At 33.2% G+C, this 19782-nt stretch overlaps 2 protein-coding genes across 2 annotated transcripts; both read left to right on the forward strand.

Moving 5' to 3' along the window:
• Nucleotides 1-479: 479 nt before the first annotated feature.
• Nucleotides 480-7606, forward strand: LOC112718036 (uncharacterized). The gene is made up of 4 exons (XM_029289446.2): nt 480-507; nt 1007-1183; nt 4671-6956; nt 7234-7606. Exons 1-4 carry the CDS (start codon nt 480-482, stop codon nt 7542-7544), a joined length of 2802 nt encoding a protein of 933 aa, XP_029145279.1. The 3' UTR covers nt 7545-7606.
• Nucleotides 7607-8085: 479 nt separating this feature from the next.
• LOC112716959 (CST complex subunit CTC1) lies at nt 8086-16764 on the forward strand. The gene is made up of 16 exons (XM_025769032.2): nt 8086-9172; nt 9281-9399; nt 9734-9808; nt 9909-9987; nt 10083-10145; nt 10229-10306; nt 10512-10709; nt 10906-11010; nt 11186-11470; nt 12167-12646; nt 13090-13689; nt 13780-13871; nt 14073-14274; nt 14353-14428; nt 15508-15773; nt 16308-16764. Exons 1-16 carry the CDS (start codon nt 8120-8122, stop codon nt 16485-16487), a joined length of 3951 nt encoding a protein of 1316 aa, XP_025624817.1. The 5' UTR covers nt 8086-8119; the 3' UTR covers nt 16488-16764.
• The last annotated feature ends 3018 nt before the right edge of the window (nt 16765-19782 follow it).

The following is a 19782-nucleotide window of genomic DNA, read 5'->3' on the forward strand; positions in this document are numbered from 1 at the left end:
TCTCATCTTCTCTTTCCAGTAGGCATAGTTCTTCCCGTTGAAGAAAGGTGGCCGGTTGTTTGACTGGCCTTCAGTGAGGGTGTAGGCAACTGTGGTTGTGCCCAAATTGTTCTTCATTGGATCTTTGCTCCAAGTGGTTAAGCTTGATTCTTGAGACCTTAGCTCCTGATACCAATTGAAGGTTGTTGTAGGCTTAGAGAAAGGGGGTTGAATCTATGCCTTTCTTTTAATTAATAAAATGACCCTTTAAAACAAACTTTGGAGTCTGAATCTGTTTGAACTCAGCAGCAGAAATTTATGAGACAATTTATTTTTGACTCATGAATATCAGAAAACAGAACACAGTAGAGAAGAGAGAAGCTAACACCAGCATGTATCCTGGTTCGGTTGCCTTGTGCTATGTAACCTACGTCTAGTCTCCTCCACAACAATGGAGAAATTTCCACTATAGTTAAAAGTATTACATACACCAATTCCACATGATTGATACAATCCTTTCACACTCAAGTTCTAACCTAACTTGACATTGGCTATGCTAATACCTAACTCTTCACTCTTAGTGCTAACCCAACTAAGAAAGGGATACCTCACAGGTACAAGATACAAGACATAGACATACCTAAAGAAATCAGAAAATAACTCTAGGCTTTTCTCTCAAGTGTATCACTCAGCTTCTTTCCACTCATGGCTCTTACTTGAGCTCTCTGAATATGCCTTTTCACTCAAGAAATTACAAAAAGATAAGCATTGAAAAGTAAATTACAATCTGTAAAACATGAAGGAGGTTGACTTCATCAACAGCCTCTTTGCTATGTGATAAACCAGACTTGCAAGCCTCTGATTTAGTTCTTCAGTGTTGGCCGAATGCTTCTTTGAGAGAAAGCATTATCCAAGTAGAGGAACTTCTTCAGGGAACTCTTCACATAACACAACTCACCAAACTCTAGTTTTCTCTCCTTGGCTTCTGAATGAACATAAAACCTTTTGCCGGCTTTGTTATGTGGAGGCTCAGAACGAGAAGCCAAGGCCTTACTTAGGTGGAAAGAAACCCTCCCCGCTCAAGCAATTCTTGATTCATGGGCTTTCGAAGCCCAAACTCAAAGCCCGTGTTCATGGAGAGGGATCACTTGTGATTCTCAAGGCAGTGTGGTTGTCATAAACTTAGCATACACCGGACTTACAGGTACGTACTCATTGTAGTTAGAATGATAAAGAATGCACATAAACTTCATGTGAAGTTAATAATAAAATGTTATTAGATGAAAATTTAGCTAAATCATTCAAATTATTTAACTGTTGTTAGCTATCAACTTCACATGAAATAGCACCTGAGTTTTTATCATACTTTTATCATTTTACTAAAATCTTTTAAGGTGTTATTGACGAGACTTAATAGTATGTTTTTTGAGAACTTAACTCTAACTCTCTTAAAATTGTCATGCCTTAGTAGTATATTTTTTTTTTGGCCTGCGCCCCGCCGGGGAGGGAGGGGTCGTGGTTAATAATCTACTTACTAAATTAGTTTGTTGCAAGATGTTATATGACAAGGTTAAGTGTTAGGAAATCTTAATAAATGTTGGATGTATGACTATGTAGTGTAAATAAATTTGTAATGCAATTAAATTTAAATTTGTGCGTTGTGCGAAACTAAAAGTAATTAATTATTTTACACACAAAAAAAACTATTTCAAAAAAATCTTAAAAATTAATATTAAATTTAAATAAAATTACATGCAAAAAACATTATACATTTTAGTATTTGAAAAAATTTGTCATCTAATATATATATTTAGCAAACTTAAATATTATAGTGCAGGAATGAAGTTATAAGATGTAATGCAAACATAGATATAATATTTCAATAATTGAAAATAACATCAACCGAGTTATGACATCCTGTTTTTTCAACATTATTATCATAACTAAATAATATTAAAAAATATAAATTATTGAAAAACATAAAAGTGATATATAAATGATAAAGACAATATATAATTAATAAACACAATTAGATCAAAAATATCAAAAAAAACTTAAAATATTATAAGAATTTTATATAGTATAGTATTATAGGAGTTAATCGCCCAACATGTAGTGAAAAAATTATTTAGCAAACTAAAATAAAAAACCGTGATTATCAATAAAGTTTTTCAAATAATTATACAAAACATCAAAATTGATAGAGGAGAAAGAGTAAAAGGCATAAGATTATACAATAGGAGATAAAAAATGTGCTAAATGAATGTTGATTTATATAATAAATATGAATATAAATAAGAATAAAAAGAGAGAATTTATTAATTAATTTATATATATTAAAAAAAAGAACACGACTATTAAAAGTATAGAGTAACCTACATATAAACAAAAGTAAAAATAAATTAAATAATAAGACTAAACATTACCTAAAAAGGTTAAAAAGTAATATGATGATAGAAAAACTATAAAATGATAATTTTACTAAAATGTTTACGTGACAATATTAGAAGTTATTTAATATGTTAAGTGTTTATTGGGTCATTATTTGGTTTTTCTTTATATACATTATAAATAAATATATGGAAAAACTACCAAAAGTACCTATGAAGTTTACAAATGTTGACAAAAATATTCATAAACTAAGAAAATAAACGTTGTACCTTTGAAAGATGGGTTCCGTACAACAAACGTATTTAAACCCTAAATTTTTTTTTATTTTTTAATAAAATTTTCAAAATACTCCCATCCTCAACCTCAACTCACTTTTTCAATCTTTCATAATCCAACCTGCACTTTTAAAATCCTTGCCATGAAGTTCAAAACTACTCCTACAACAGACCAGGTCGAACTCAATGATGGTGGTAGTGGAGGACCTCGACCGGTTCCTGACAGAGAAATCCAGTATGGTGAACTCTTTCCCTTTTTTTTCACCAAATTCATTCACACAAAGAAAGCCCCCAAATTAAGAAAAAAAATAACGGAAACGATTAAAAATTGTTCTTTTATGATTCTTTTTCTGATTATTCATCGATATTGGTTGATTCTATTGTTAATCTTGGCATTGCAATCCTCTGTTGCGTTATTATCCAGAGCTCCCACCATAAAGATTCATTTTGTCTATTCTCGAAAGCGTAACATCACCATTCAATTTGGTGTCGGCATCGTAACCGCTACTAGAAAGAAGCTCCATCGCCTGCCGCACGTCTTCAGCCGCATCCTGGAGTCCTTATTCAGTCCGACGCTAATGTTGTCATTGAGGAGGTCTCCGATTGCTTTCGCTTTGTCATTGAGACTAAAGAGGAGGATGAAGAGATTAGAGGTGGTGGAGGTAGTCGCGACACCGACAACGCCGAGACGGAGAAGGGTGCCAATGAGGGAGGCTTGTGTGAGAGGGTAGGTGATGCTCTGTGGCAAGCTAGAAGTCTCTGAGGTGGTCGAGGAAGAGCATGGAGATGATGGAGCAGGAGTAGAAAATGAAGATTGTGAGTGCGATGGAGAAAGCCATGAGAAGGAGGGATTTGAATGCGATGGAGAATGGGTGATTTGAGTGCAATGGGAAAGGCTAGGAAAAGGCCGATGAAGCTGAGTAGAAAATAAAAGATTTGTGGCGGTGGAGTTGAAGTTGAGGGTGGGATAATTTGAAAATTTTATAAAAAAATCAACAAAAAATTAAAGTTTGAATACTTTTGTCATACGGAATCTATTTTCTATGGGTACAACGTTAATTTTCTTAATTAATAATAAACTTTATGGATACTTTTGGTAGTTTTTCCTAAATATATATTATAGATAGATAAATAGATAAATAGATAGATAGATAAATAGATTTTCATAAAATAAAATTTATTTTTCAAATAAGATATGCAATATTCAAATTTAAACCATTGGTATGAATTGACTTTTTTTTATAGAGTTAGATAATTTAATATATGAAATTATAAAATTAATGCTAGATTGATCATATAGATGCTATTCTCTATAATAATTTAAATGTAGGTTTACCATAGATATTTTTTCTATGTTATTATTGTTATAGATGACATGACAATTTTATATGAAATATAAAAGCTTATATGGCATTCATTTACTATAACACTACTTTGGACTTTCTTTTAATATATTATAATAAATAATAAATATCTAGTATTGAGAGTTATTCAATCTCTCTAAAAAAGTAGATGCTATGTGATGTATATCTCTATTGACAAAGCAAAAAATACTATGTTTATATCAAAATCAAGCATTATGTATTTGCGTATAAATATATGTGTTGTTTAACTCATTTTCAATGTGTATTTTATATATACTAGTAGTTGAGTTTGGTAACTAATTTTAATGTATACTTAACATTATTCTAAAAAATATTATCTATACGCCAAAAATTAATCACTATATTTTTGTGTATAAATATATGTATTGTTTAAATTATTTTTAATATCAATTTATATTTTAACATGTATTTTATATAAATAACTGAATTTTAGTATGCACTTAACATAGTTGATTATGAAATATATACATATATCATTGTGACGTTTAATAGAATTTTACCATCTATATTATTATGTCTTGAGTTTTACATTTTATTGGGCAAATTCTAGCTGTTTTTGGCTCATTTATTTTGGTTTGGTTTATTTATTATGTTCACTATTCCAATGCCAAGTAAAATCTCTATTTTCTTGCCCTTGCAGGTACCCTTGAAAACTTAGACTTGACTGCTTTTCCCAACCTCTTACAACTTGATCTCAAAAGAAATAATCTTACAGGCACCATACCCCAAAACATTGGGATACTCTCAAAACTTCAATTCCTTGACCTTTCCACCAATTCTCTCAATGGCACTTTACCTCTTTCTATTGCAAATCTCACCAAAGTCTATGAGCTTGATGTGTCAAGAAATAACATAACAGGAACACTAGACCCTCGCTTATTTCCTGATGGAACCAATGAGCCAAGAACTGGCCTCATTAGCATCAGGAATTTCTTGTGTGAAACAACCCTTTTAGGTGGAAAAATTCCAAATGAAATAGGCAATATAAGAAACTTGACATTGCTAGCTTTAGATGATAACAACTTTTATGGGCCTATACCTCCATCTATAGGAAATTGCACACATTTAAGTGTTCTTAGAGTGAATCAAAACCATTTCTCAGGTACAATACCTTCTAGCATTGGCAAGTTAACAAATCTAACAGACTTGCGGTTTCAAATCAACAACTTAACCGGCACGGTGCCACGAGAATTCGGAAACTTATCTTCATTAGTTGTACTTCATCTCGCTGAAAACAACTTTGTTGGAGAATTGCCACCTCAGGTGTGCAAAGGTGGAAAGCTTGTCAACTTCAGTGCAGCACACAATAATTTCAATGGTTCAATCCCAAGAAGCCTTAGAAACTGCCCAACATTGTATCGAGTTCGAATCGAGTACAATCAGTTGACAGGCTATGCAGATCAAGATTTTGGAGTGTATCCAAACCTCACTTACATTGATTTCAGTTACAACAGGATTCGAGGCCAGTTGTCTGCAAAATGGGGTGCCTGCAAGAACTTGCAAGTACTTAAAATGGCTGGCAATTCCATAAGAGGCTTTATTCCAGAAGAAATTTTTCAACTGAAGCAGTTAGAAAGGCTTGACCTGTCCTATAATCAAATCTCAGGGAAGATTCCTTCACAAATTGAAAATGCAAGTCGCTTGTATGAATTGAATTTGGGTGGCAACAAACTTACTGGTATGACACCAGAAGAAATTGGAAAGCTTTCTAATTTGGAGGCCTTAGACTTGTCCAAGAACATGTTGTTTGGACCAATCCCAAATCAGATAGGGGATTGCACCAAGTTGCTGAGTTTAAATTTGAGCAACAATCACTTGAATGGCACAATCCCTTACCAAATAGGAAATCTTGCAGCCTTGCAAGAATCTTTGGACCTGAGTTACAATTCATTTTCAGGGGAAATTCCTGCTGATCTTGGTAAGCTTGTGAATTTGGTAAGCTTGAATCTCTCTCACAACAATCTCTCTGGTCGAATCCCCGAGTCCCTTGGTGAAATGTTGAGCTTGTTAACCATCAACCTCTCTTCCAATCATCTGGAAGGCCCTGTGCCTAGAAATGGCATATTCAACGCTTCACTTCTTCCAATGGATTTGAGAAACAACAAAGGTTTATGTGGCAATATCCAAGGTTTGCAATGTGAAGTCTCAGTCACTGAACCTGTTGATGGAAGTAGTAAAAGAAATGAAGTAGTAATACTTTCTGCTGTTATATTGGGAGGAATTTTGTTTCTTTCATTGGTGTTAGTTGGGATTTTGTGCTTCAAGAAAAAGCCAAAACCAACAGTTTCAAAACAAAACTTTTCAGCAAGCATGAGAGAAAATCAAAATCTGTTTTCAATTTGGTCATTCAACGGCAAAATTGTCTATAGAGATATAATTGAAGCTACCAACAACTTTGACAGCCATTGCTGCGTCGGCGAGGGAGCGATCGGGAGAGTTTACAAGGCAGTTATCAAAGGAGGACAACAAGAAGAAGTATTTGCTGTGAAAAAGTTGAAATGTGAATCAGAAAGCTTAGATGTTGAGAGTATAAAATCCTTCCAGAGCGAAGTGGAAGCCATGAGAGAAACGCGCCATAGAAACATTGTGAAGCTCTATGGATTTTGCTCTAACAAGACACACACATTCTTGATCTATGAGTATTTGGATCGAGGGAACTTAGCTGAGATGCTTGGAAATGATAGCAAAGCATTGGAACTGGATTGGCCTAAGAGGGTGAACATTATCAAAGGCGTGGCGCATGCTTTGTCCTATATGCATCATGATCACACTCCACCATTGATTCATAGAGACATATCGAGCAAGAACATTTTGCTGTCCTCCAATCTTGAAGCTCGTGTCTCCGATTTCGGCACTGCTAGGTTCTTGAAGCCGGATTCATCGATTTGGACGTCGTTTGCAGGCACATATGGCTATGCTGCTCCAGGTGCGTATTCACAACAATTAATGAATGCTAAATAAGGCAAGTTATGACTTTTTTGACTAATTTTTTTTATTACCAAACATTTCTGGATTCAGAATATGCAAGTTCTTGAAAACTAAAATGTTTGGTAACAAAAAAAATTAGGCAAAAACAGTAATCATTTATCATTCATTAATTGTTGTGATCATTAATAAATGTTAAATACGACAAGTTTTTTTTGTGAATCCTAACATGACCGCCTTGAAAAATAGTTTCTTTACATTTTTACTGGGTGTGACAGAACTCGCTTACACGATGGTGGTGACTGAGAAATTGGATGTGTTCAGCTTTGGCGTTTTGGCCTTAGAAGTTATTTCAGGAAAGCACCCCGGTGATGTTGTTCTTCAAATAAAAGCTTCTAGTGAATCAAGTATAAACATGATTGAAGTTTTAGACCCACGCCTCTCACATCCAACAAATGAACATATTCTGAAAGAGTTGACCTCGATTGCAAATATAAGTCTTTCGTGTTTGCAGACAAGCCCTCAATCTCGGCCAACCATGCGAAGCATTGCTCGACTGCTTGAAATAGAAGCTGCAGAAAACTATTGATTATTGAACTATATCTTTACTTTTTCTCTTGATTTGGGTTTGCAATATTAAGTAGTTTAAATAGAATCTTCTTGTAGAATCATGCATGTATTGACTTGGATATCACAGACGAAAGTCTAATTAAGATACATTGTTTACAATAAATTTAATAAATAATAGATTTTTATTTTGTTTATTCAAATCCCAAGTCACGTCATTAAATTGATTAAAAAATTTTTTTTAGTATTTTTTACAAATTTTTAATAGTAAAAATAAGAATACTAAAAAAATAAAAAATATATTTTTAAAAAAATATTTTTACATAATAAATAAATAAAAAATATTTTTATTTTATTTTATCTAAACATAATTGTTAAATAAATTTTTTTTATATAAAATATGTGAATATAATTTTTTTTTATTTTTATAAAAAATCTTTAAAAATATTATTAATTTTTTTTTTCGAAAATGACATCCAATCAATTCTGAGAGATATATAAGTAACACAATAAAAAAAAAATAAAATAAAAAATCCAGTTGAAAACCCTGGTTCCCGCTCAAGCTCATGGTTGAAGCAACAGACGAAGACGCGGGAAATGGAACCCCTAAAAGTCGCCAAGCTAGCAGACCTACACCACTCCCTCCGCCCTTTCACAGCCACCGCCTTTTCCCACCTCCCTTCCACCTCCTCCTCTCCCCCTCCGCCACCTCCCGGTTCTAACCCCCACCGCGTTCTCCCTCTCCGGCGCTTCCCAACCATCATCATCGGAATCCTATCCCTCCCAAACCACACTGCTCCGTCCTCTTTCCCTTGCTCCTGCTTCCAATTCTCCGATGACTCCGCCTCCGTCTGCTGCGACCTCCTCCAATTCCAACCTTATGCTTTAGGCAAGCAAATCCGCGTCACAGCTTGGAACTTTGTTCCCTTTAAGTGCCATGGAAAGAGCCGTGCGGGCTTCTTGGAGATCATCAAATGGTGTTTTCTTGATCCCAACGAAGAAGCAAACCAAATGGATTCTATTCCGCTTGTGCCGAATCGAAGTTGCGGCAGCTACGGGAACAACTCCAAGGCTCGTTATCGAGTCTACGGAGTGGTGGAGTCGGTTGGCCCTGTTTCCGTTGTCCCTTGTACAATGGTTGCTAGTGTATCCGATTCGGATTTGAATTCGAGTTCTAAAGTGAAAATGTTAGGGTTTGTGGTTCAATTGATGTGTTGTGAGTGCAGGTTATGCGGTTCCAAAGAGTTAATAAGCGATTTAGAGAGTGGGAGTGGTCATTCTTTTACTAAAAAGGAGACAGTGTATTTTTGTGGAGGTGCTTCCCCTTGGCACCCTGCAATGACTAAGCTAATTGGTAACCGAGTTATGGTGTCGCGACTAAAGAAGAAGTTGGCTTTCATAACGAAGGAGGACTCTTGGGTTATGCATGTGACCGTGGATGTCTCGGTTCTTCATGTGTGTCGAGTTTCCAAGAAATGGCTACCCTGCTTGAAGAGTGGTATGAAGATGAAGGGTGAATGTGGCACGTACACTGGCGTAATCAAAGGTGTCTACATGCAAGGAATGGCTTTGGAGTTGGATCATGATGTTTGGCTTCTTTTAACTGATGAACTGCATACTCTGATGCATGGTTTGAGAGTTGGAGCTGTTGTGAGTGAAGAAAATTTTCTGTTTAGTGAACACTTATCTTGATGTTAAATGATGCCTTTCTTTTTTGTGTGCTTTAAATTGCATCCCTAATTCTTTGTCATTCTGTAGGTATCTGTGAGAAATGTGCATTTTGTGGATCCACAGTTTTCATGGACAAAAATTGTAATTCTTGGAGCCTGCGTTAAGACGAGCATTATTGTGGAATCATTCTCTCCATTGGAAACTGCGTATGTACTGCTACCATAATTGATCTTGCTTATGTTTATAGGATTGATAAGAGTGTGTAGTGTGGTGGTTTTGAGACCTCATGTATGGTCAATGAGAAATCTTTTGTTTTTGTTTTGTGCATATTGTCAACCTTCGCTTTATAATTAGGGAGACTGGACCAGTGCCAACAACTTGCTCGAACTGAAGTCATACACGACCATTATCTGATTTTTTGTATGTTTTGCATGAATGTTAATATTGATTTTTCCTTGAGTGTTCCTGTCTTATTTCATTTTGATAGTTGGCCTTACATATTTTTTGCAGATAAAGTGATAATTCAGTTCAGTGTTGCAGGTGTAATGTAGTTTTGAAATCTCAGAGTATGCTTGGACAGTTCATTCAGTCATTACCATTTTCTGCAAGACTCTGGTATAAAATATTTTGATGTCCTTTAGCATGGTTATAAGCAATAGTCATAAAGAGTGCTGTATATTATTCCTTTATCATTATTGCTGTTGTTGGTTGGCAGGCTATTACTTCTTGTCTCAAGCTTACGTAAAATGTTTGCTGGTAGCTTAAGCGACAAGGAGATTTTGGGATCCAAACATGTAATCTTCCTTTTGGTTCAAGGAATTCTTGATTTTTTCCTGGAGATTTATATATGTTCCAATTCTGATGAACTATTGGTGCAATGTTTTCTCAGGAAGAAGGGCTTGCTCAGATGTATGCCAGTTCACTGCTTCCTCCATCAGTGTTTCAATCAGAGGTATACTAACAAACTGATGGTTAGAAAACTTAGCTGAAACCAAGTTTCATGCATTAATTTGGTTGTAATTTTTCCTTTGGCAGCATGGTTCTTTCATTGGGATCCGTAAACATGATTTGAACTGCTGTAGTGGAGATCTGCATTGCAATATCCTGAAACTGGTATTTTATTTTATCTTTTCTGTTTTTGTTAAATTTTCTTATGGTAGTTTATCAATTTTGGACAAGATGTGCTCCACAAAATATGGCCACTATTTGACCCCAAAGGAAAAGGAATACTTAGTTTTTCTTATTAGCTGAAGGTATTTGTTATTGACAATTAGAAATTTAAAATTACTGTATCTTTTTTGTTAATACTTTGTTGCAGGTAATACCGGCGTCTTTGTTCATCCATCACTGTATAGATACCTTAGAGAGAACTCTAAAATCAGAAAACCGCTGTAAATTATTGCCTGTTGGCAACCATTCCAGAGTTTTACCTCATCTAGCAAGATATAGTAGCAGACCAGGGAGGAAGACTATTCCTGGCAAAGATGTAGGCATTACTTTGCTTGGACATCTAAAGGTTATTATTCAATATTTGAAATCAAGCTGCATTTTTGCAGTAGCTATGTTAATTCTCTCTTATTCAAATTTATATCGCAGTTTGATTTTCTTTAGTCGATTAATCATGGCCGCACCTTTGTTTTGACACAGATCTTTTGATTTTATTGGCATTCTGCTGATATTAGGTTTTTCATGATTTTGGTTTGAATATTTAGATTAATCCATTGACTACCAGACTGCAGCTGGTTGATGCTACTGGTGGTATTGATGTTCTTATTCCAGACCTTCCCTTAACTTGGAATGCTGAAGAAATATATGAGGTCATCAATGCTCGTAACAATTCAAGTTCTCCTCTTCCCTAATTTTGCCCTGTGAATTCTTAAGAATTAAGATATATATATATATATATATATATATATTTTTTTTTTTCTGCCTGATTCCCCCCGCCCCCCTATTGTTGAAGTATTATGTGATTTTTCTATTTTGGGTTCATAGGTGACAGAGTATGATATTTTTGTGGACGGCATAGGTGAACTTGGGGATCGCTTGGAATTGCTTGAGATTGAGTCATTATCATGCAGAACGATCTTCAATTACATTCAACCAGCCAGAGAGAGGGAGTTAAGCAGCTCAATTTTTGCTTACTTTCATTGGAACAATGCAAAATGCAGAAAATTTCCCCGTTACCCTTGTAGAGATAAGAAAAATGAAAGTCTGGTGCCCAAGCCTGGATGTTACCATTTGCTTAGGGTATCTCACAAATTTCCTCTGCAAGGGAAGGTATGTTAACCATACATTTAATAGGAACTTGCAGCCATTAATTGCTTTGCAAGCTATCATTAAATATTCATTGTGAAGTAGCATAGGATTATTAGTTGTTTTATCATAGAATGTGCAAGTTGACTTTACTTGCTTTTGTAAGTTTAAAATGTCAATTCCTTTGTTTTTAGGATTTTAAATCCTTTGACTACTGTTTTCTCAGCTGTTCTTTATAAATGAATCTATGATTATAAGCTACACCTAATAGGTCTTTTAAGAGTTTATTAGGTGCCTCTGAATATTCTTTATTCGTTTGAACTATCAGATTTGGATCCCTTCGACTTAAACTAATTTTGTTTGAGTTGGGTTGCTTACTCTGGTGATAAAGTATTTCCGGCACTGGTTTTTCCCATCCAGTAGGAGACTCGAAAACCATAATTTGCATAAGAGAAACAAATGCTCAACCACTTGAGCCACGCTCCTCTCCTCGCTTCAATGTTCCGTAAACTTTGTTACTGTTTTGTATTAAAAAAAAGAGTTGTGTTTTTTTCTTTCTTCCATGTAGCTTTACCCATTTGTTTCATTGTTATATAGTTGTGTTTATTTCACCTAGTGAGACAAGACTTTGTTGTTATTGTTGTTCTAGTATGTGCGGATGTTATGTTTTTTGTTTATAATACATACAATTGAACAATTTTGCACTACTTGTTGTTGCAGTATTCTAATATCATGAAATCAGACAAGTCAAATACTTTTGTTGAAGCGAAAGTCTTGCCATTTGATTTGTTGCTTTCTGAGAAGAGAGAAATTTTGCATTCATATAATGTTTCAAGGGATAAGACCAAGGAAATCTCCGATTATTTAATTAATGGTAACAATGAGGAGCAAGTATGGTCCAATAAGAGGCAGAAACTTGATAAGGAATCAGCATGTGCATCGAAGGATGACTTTTTCACTTCCATTAATGAGCTGAGAGCTTGTTCCAATTTGTTGAATATATCAAAAGAGAACAAAAGAAGTTTTGATTTGAGTTCTGATGATATATCGTGTCTGGCCAATTTTAGAAGGCTACAACATGAGAATGTGATTTGTACTGCTGTTGTGCGCTCTAAATCATCTACAAAGAGTTTTGACTCAAAATCAAATGCAAGGAAAGTTTTGCTAGAGTTCTCATTAGATAGCTTTTTCACGTATCAGGTATTTTATTTACTCTTTTGAATGTGTTTATATAGCCCCTCTTTTTATTTATTGATATGATAATATAAGACCGGATATACTGTTTGCAATGCTATTAATAAATATGTATTTTTTGACATGTTCTATAGTTTATTTTTTATTGTATATGATATTCCTACAATTTACATTAAATATTATTTGGTGCTAAATATATTTATTAGAATATATATTTATATAACTTTTTTATTTCTTAACACTTATTTTCCTTTTAATATAACAAAACAAAATCAAAGTGCAAAAGAGACCGCTTACATTAAATATGCAATGTATTGTATTAGTTTATTATCATGTATAAGATTATGCTGTGAATGCCACAAGGAAAGAAGGCATTAACTAATTCTGTATAGCACTTCCCTTTGCTATGTGAACCGGTGTATTGATTCCCTTTTTATACTGCATTTCAGTCATTGAAGATTGGTGATTGTTACATCATAGAGCATTGTACAAAAGACTGCTTTTGCAATATGAAAGATGCTGGCTTTGGTAGCCGTGCTAAATTTCGTGTTGGTTCTGGGAAACTAATCTTCAGCATTTCATTCATATCTGGAAAAGATTCTGTTTCTCCTAGCGCTGATGTGATTTTGACTAAAGAGCAAATTGAAGGATTTTTGCTAAGATCCAATGTTGATTCACCAGATGTCTCTTCAGATGTTTGTCTGTATCTCCCTGTCAACCTCACAGATCTCCTGGATGTTAACATTATCGAATCAGAGTACAGTGAAATGCATAAATATGCAGTATCAGAAGAGAGTGCTAATGTTTCTGTGGGCCCTGGGATTGTAGCAGGAAGGACTAATCTTTGTTGTGGTTCTCAAAATTCAAACTTCGTGTTTCCCGAGGGAAATTTGATTTCTCTTGAGGGTGATGTGGTTGACATTCATGATATTGGCTCTAGTTTAAGCAATGCATGTTCAAGTGCTGCAAGCCTTGACTCTCTTCAGTTGAAAGGCCTTATTCAAAATAGAAAAAGTCTCTGCATTCATGTATTAGTGCATAAACATATGGTAAGTGTAATTCCATCTTACCCAATTTATATATTTATATATGCTGTGCTTGTTTTTACAACTTAGTCATGCTATTTCATTTCTTATTAGGTGAAGATATTTGGTTCTATAAGCAAGCATGCTTATCCAATTGGTTTTGGACCTGGTGTAACTGCAACATTTCATCGAATCCTTGATGCGAGGTATGAAATTGAGGTCATAGCCTGAAATAACTGGGCTCCAATAAAATGTGGCAGTTGCAAACTATTTTAAAAATGAAATCTCAGTGACAAGGACACCGTATACTTCCATGCCAATCTGCCACATCTGTGCTACTTCGAACACCATTTTCTCATGTGTGTAATCTTGGTAACAAATTTGATTTCTGATTGTTGGTTCTGCAGGTCCGAGAATAAATTCATGTTACTGCCTGTATCATTTATTGTGATAAAGTCAATTAAAGTACATGATAAACAGTGCACTGACTGGTCCTTCAATTTAAGCCTTCTTAAAGATGCATACAATCCATCTCCAGATTCTGTCTCTTGTTTGATCTCTCAGTTGCATCAGTGCCCCAGTAACAAGCAAATAATGCTTCGGTGCAGGGTAAATTCCTTTGCATTTATCTATTAATATCTGTGCACTCAAAGATGAGATTATATTCATTGCTGCTTCTTGTAACAGGTTGTCGCAGTCTTTATTTTAGTTCTGGAGAGGAACACTACTGCTTTTGACATTCCACTTGCTGGTTTTCTGTTGGGTAAGTTAAGATCAAAATCAGTTAATGTTTCCTTTGGAAAAGTCAGCTAAGAGCAAATGAATCATTTTCGATCTGGCAGTTTATTTTACCAAGCGTGCTGGTGAAACTTGGTGCATTTTTGAAACTATTCCTGATTCTTTCTCTTTTGCTTAGTTGAGTATCTGTTTTCTGCCATCTAATTTTATTTTTGGCTGTGCTATTTGTACGAATCAACGTTTTCTAACAGCTTTGATTGAGAACAATAAAGGTGTGTTGGTCTCACACATTCTCTTTCTCATATTTTGCTTTTATTACCTCTTTTTCAGAAGTTATAATTTTTTTAATCTAAAGATACAAACTATCTGTAAGAGTTATCAACTAAAAGTTGTTTGATATAGACAACTTTCAATTGTACAAACGAAATGTTCACTTTAGTTGATACTGTCCTAGTTTTCACACTTATGAGGTTTTTTTTCCTTGGTAATAATGCTTATGCCCATATTTATTCACTTAGCATAAAATTGTGTGATTATCTCTCAGATAAACATGGGGTTTGCCGCTGATTGTTCATTTCATGAATTTCTTCTAGGAGCCAATAATTTTTTCTTATAACTTGATTTCTGCACTGACAATGCTTTTTCAATCAGGGACTTGGACAATATTTTTAATATCTTGCTAAGAATCAAATGAGTGATCTTTTTCAGGGCTGGCGATTTATGCCTAATTCAATTACTTGGTTGAAAATAATGTTTGATAGAAAAAGAAGTTCAAAAAAGAAGAGAATTATAAAGACTCTTGGTTAGGATGTCCTCTTTCAGAAAACAAGTAGAAAAGAAATTTCCAAACTAGTAAAACAAGATTGGAGTAACAAATGCACAATAAGATGAGTCAAGAACCTGATTATAGACAATCGACTGATACACTGAAAAATTCAAGCATGTATTGCCCCATAGAATTGCGAAACCTCTAGGACAGCTTGTTAGCATCTGAGTCAAGATTCCCTTTTATATATGATATTTTCTGGGTCTACATTTTTTGCCAGCTGATCTGTGAAGAATTTTGTTTAATGTTTTTTACCCGGCATTTCATGTGTCATGCAGATGATGGATCATCGTCATGTTGTTGCTGGGCCAATGCTGAAAGGGCAGCAGCCTTGTTGAGACTACATGAAGAACCCACCACATCTCGTAATCTAGGGAGAATTTTGAGGAATTATCAGAAAATTACTGTGAAAAACCAAGGGTTATTTATTGAGTCACCTTTTCAAGATCTTGCTGTATCTGTTACTTCTGGCAACGCCATTTACCAATATGACGAAAACAACCTCAAATTCATGATCTTCAATGCGTGTGCTGGTAGAGTATGGGTGAGTTTTCATATATCATACAGATCTGGAGCAGCTGCAGTGATATTAGTTTATCATAAATTTTATCGAGTATAGATAACTTGAATTGGAACTTGACACTGATACATTTGTATAACACTAACATTCTGATTAAGCCAAATTCATTCTTCACGGGGAAAACTAAAAGAAAATCCACCATATTTTAATAAGGAAATATTGATTACACTTGCTATTGCAATTTGTTATAGCATCCTTTTCATTGCTACTGCTATCCCTTGTTAGTGGTCCATTATAGGCAATGTTTGGTTTGAGAGACGAGACTGAAATATAGGGATCAAAACACAAACTGTCTTTGTATCTTATTTGGGATGAGAAACTGATATACTGACACTGATACATTGCATCCCCCTTTTTCTTTGTGTCTGTCTGTCATTACAGTATTGGATTATGCAATTCAATACTTTCCATCTTGCTTCCTCTTGTTTTGAACTTTTGATTTGCTTTTGTTCCTCTTAAATATTTGGCTGAATATGGATTTTGACCTGATGTTGTCAGAATGTAGTTGCTAGTCTGATGGATGCAGAGGAAGTTAGACAGTTGGACAATGAATACCTCACAGAAACAACGAATCTGCGAAGCTTACGGAATATATGGGCCAACCAAGTTTCTTGCCCCCGCATGCTGGCCGAGGCAAAGAACATGCTTCAGGAACTTCGGAGAAGTTCGTGCTTATAATTAAGGTGAATACAAGATTTTGCATGCATTCATGTGAATATTACCCTTACAAATTTCACACAAATTGGAAACCAGTAGGTTGTAGGTGGTTGTTCCTAACAAATCTATGTAGCTATAATATATAGTTATAGAAAATGCAGAGTTTCAAGACTTTGATAACTACCGCACTGTTGAGACACAGGCAGTAATTGTCATGTGGTTAGTTCTATTAATGTATGATGTACGCCATCAATTACCCTGTCAATTATTGAGTTATTTTTATATTGAGCCGGCTCAATTATTGCTTTGTTTATTTCTCTAAAAACACCCTTAGTTTTATTTATTATTTCTCTTGCTGATATCTAGTCTTATTTTATATATGTAAAGAAAACAAAGAGATAACTACATATAATAAACTGAATTTAGCTCCTCTAAAAGGAAAGGAGCTAAGTCAGTTTAAGTTTGGCATAGCTCAAGCTTAATTTGCTTGATAATTGAGTCTATTTTTAAGACTTAAATTTGGCTCACCAAATAATTAATAAACTGATTGAAATTGATTTAAAATGTGTTCAATAATAATTTCATACTCAAAATGAACCTAATTGAGATAGAATATAATTGTAATGAGAAAATTTTAACTTTCTTTATCAATATAATTGAATTTCCTGTCTATCTCAACTTTATATAATATATTAGTGGATATTTTTTCCACATAAAATAGCATGCATTACTAAAAGTATCTTTTGCACATGAAAAATTGGTATCAGTTAGATACCTTTCAAATCCAGCAGTAAATTCACTAAATTGTATCAAGAATTCAAGACAAGGTTTAATGGCGAAGAAAATGGACGAGAGTTAATGCGATCAACAACTTAATTATTATAAATACTCTTTTATTATTTAATAGGATTATTAATGGAAAAGTGTTTTAATAATACTTATTTTTCTACGCGAACAATTATTTGGGACAGTAAAGTTTTTAAAATAAATAAATATTTGAGATCAGAGGGCAGAAGAAATATGTCTTGGTGTTTCTTACCGCCCCACTTCAACCGGTGGATCTCAAACTGAAACACCGGATTCGATAAAAAAAACTACTAAACTATAGTTCAACTATTTTTCTCAGTTTCTCCACCGATATTTTAGAAGTTTCATTCATACTTGAATCGGCTGCTAACTCTTCAGAAAAGTCACCAAGGTTATGAAACTGAACTATAAACTATTTTGCATTATTGCTGCAACGCGTTTGCTTTGATGGCACCATCAAATGAAGAATGGTAAAAAAGAAAGATACTTGTTCTTTCTTTGAACTTTCTCTCTGTCTTAAAAAATATAATCTTTCTTTTTCTTTGAATGCTTATCCTTGGTCAAGTCTTCATAATCTATTCTTAATATATAAAAGTAGATACATAAGCATGCACCACATTACTTTTGAGACATTTCTTTTCTCCTACTAATGCCATGTCAGCAATATTGCTTACTTGGCACAATTTTAGAATCAACCATTCAATTCTTGCCAAATCAACTATTATTTCCAAATCAGCAAAAAAATAAAATATATAAAAAAAAACTAAAAAATAGAATCCAATAAATTTGTAACCTCTAAATATATTGAATTGATATTCCTATATTTATTATATCTTACCGTTATAGACAATACAATAAATTTATAACCGCAACAATTAATTTATAAATTAAAAGTTTAAAAAATGAAAATTATATTTTATTACTATAATTATATTTATTATAATCATTTTAATTTTTGCCAATGAGTTATACCTCAAATGGCATAGTCTCCCATATTGGTCGCGAGTTCGAGTCTCTGTATCTTTGGTAAAAAAAGTAATCATTTTAATTTTTAGAAATAACACTAGGTACAAAGAACTATTATTGTAGTTTTTTCTTATTATTAAAAACAAATTCTATTTTATTTTACCAATATAAATTTTGAAAAGAATATTTGAAAACTAAAAAAAAAACAAATTTATTAAAAGAGTATCAAAACGAAACCAAAAAATATATGATATTAGACATACATTTTCATATTAGATACAAATAAAAAACTAAAAAATAGAATCCAATAAATTTGTAACCTCCAAATACATTGAATTCGTATTCCTATATTTATTATATCTTACCCTTATAAACAATACAATAAATTTATAACCGCAACAATTAATTTATTAATTTTTATAAATAACTCACTAAAGGTAATAAACGTCCATATTACAAGCATGCACCACATTACTTTTGAGACATTTCTTTTCTCCTACTAATGCCATGTCAGCAATATTGCTTACTTGGCACAATTTTAGAATTAATCACTCAATTCTTGCCAAATCAACTATTATTTCCAAATCAGCAAAAAAATAAAATATATAAAAAAAACTAAAAAATAGAATCCAATAAATTTGTAACCTCTAAATATATTGAATTGATATTCCTATATTTATTATATCTTACCGTTATAGACAATACAATAAATTTATAACCGCAACAATTAATTTATAAATTAAAAGTTTAAAAAATGAAAATTATATTTTATTACTATAATTATATTTATTATAATCATTTTAATTTTTGCCAATGAGTTATACCTCAAATGGCATAGTCTCCCATATTGGTCGCGAGTTCGAGTCTCTGTATCTTTGGTAAAAAAAGCAATCATTTTAATTTTTAGAAGTAACACTAGGTACAAAGAACTATTATTGTAGTTTTTTCTTATTATTAAAAACAAATTCTATTTTATTTTACCAATATAAATTTTGAAAAGAATATTTGAAAACTAAAAAAAAAAACAAATTTATTAAAAGAGTATCAAAACGAAACCAACAAATATATGATATTAGACATACATTTTCATATTAGATACAAATAAAAAACTAAAAAATAGAATCCAATAAATTTGTAACCTCCAAATACATTGAATTCGTATTCCTATATTTATTATATCTTACCCTTATAAACAATACAATAAATTTATAACCGCAACAATTAATTTATTAATTTTTATAAATAACTCACTAAAGGTAATAAACGTCCATATTACAAATGTCATAATAATATTATTAATCATAATAAATTTTACGTTATAAGTATTTAAATTTCATACCATTTAAACTACATATATAAGTCTCTTATCACTATTCCTTCACATAACATCAAATTTAGCACAAAAAATTTATTTCCGAACTGTAATGAGAATCTGATGATCAGGTATGACAAAAAAATCACAACATGCATCATACATTCATACTTACTTAAATACCATATACCTAATAATAACATAAATTGAATATTGGAATAGGAAAAGATC

Source organism: Arachis hypogaea, chromosome 10 (assembly GCF_003086295.3).
Source record: "Arachis hypogaea cultivar Tifrunner chromosome 10, arahy.Tifrunner.gnm2.J5K5, whole genome shotgun sequence".
In the NCBI taxonomy this organism is placed as follows: Eukaryota; Viridiplantae; Streptophyta; class Magnoliopsida; order Fabales; family Fabaceae; genus Arachis; species Arachis hypogaea.

Excerpts from the sequence above, each read along its gene's own strand:
- LOC112718036 (XM_029289446.2), top strand. The coding sequence starts at position 480 with ATGATTGATACAATCCTTTCACACTCAA. Across the intron at positions 1,184-4,670 it reads AGCATACACCGGACTTACAG|GTACCCTTGAAAACTTAGAC; the intron begins GTACGTACTCAT and ends TTGCCCTTGCAG. Across the intron at positions 6,957-7,233 it reads ATATGGCTATGCTGCTCCAG|AACTCGCTTACACGATGGTG; the intron begins GTGCGTATTCAC and ends TGGGTGTGACAG.
- LOC112716959 (XM_025769032.2), top strand. The coding sequence starts at position 8,120 with ATGGAACCCCTAAAAGTCGCCAAGCTAGCAGACCTACACCACTCCCTC. Across the intron at positions 9,809-9,908 it reads CCATTTTCTGCAAGACTCTG|GCTATTACTTCTTGTCTCAA; the intron begins GTATAAAATATT and ends GTTGGTTGGCAG. Across the intron at positions 10,307-10,511 it reads ATTGCAATATCCTGAAACTG|GTAATACCGGCGTCTTTGTT; the intron begins GTATTTTATTTT and ends ACTTTGTTGCAG.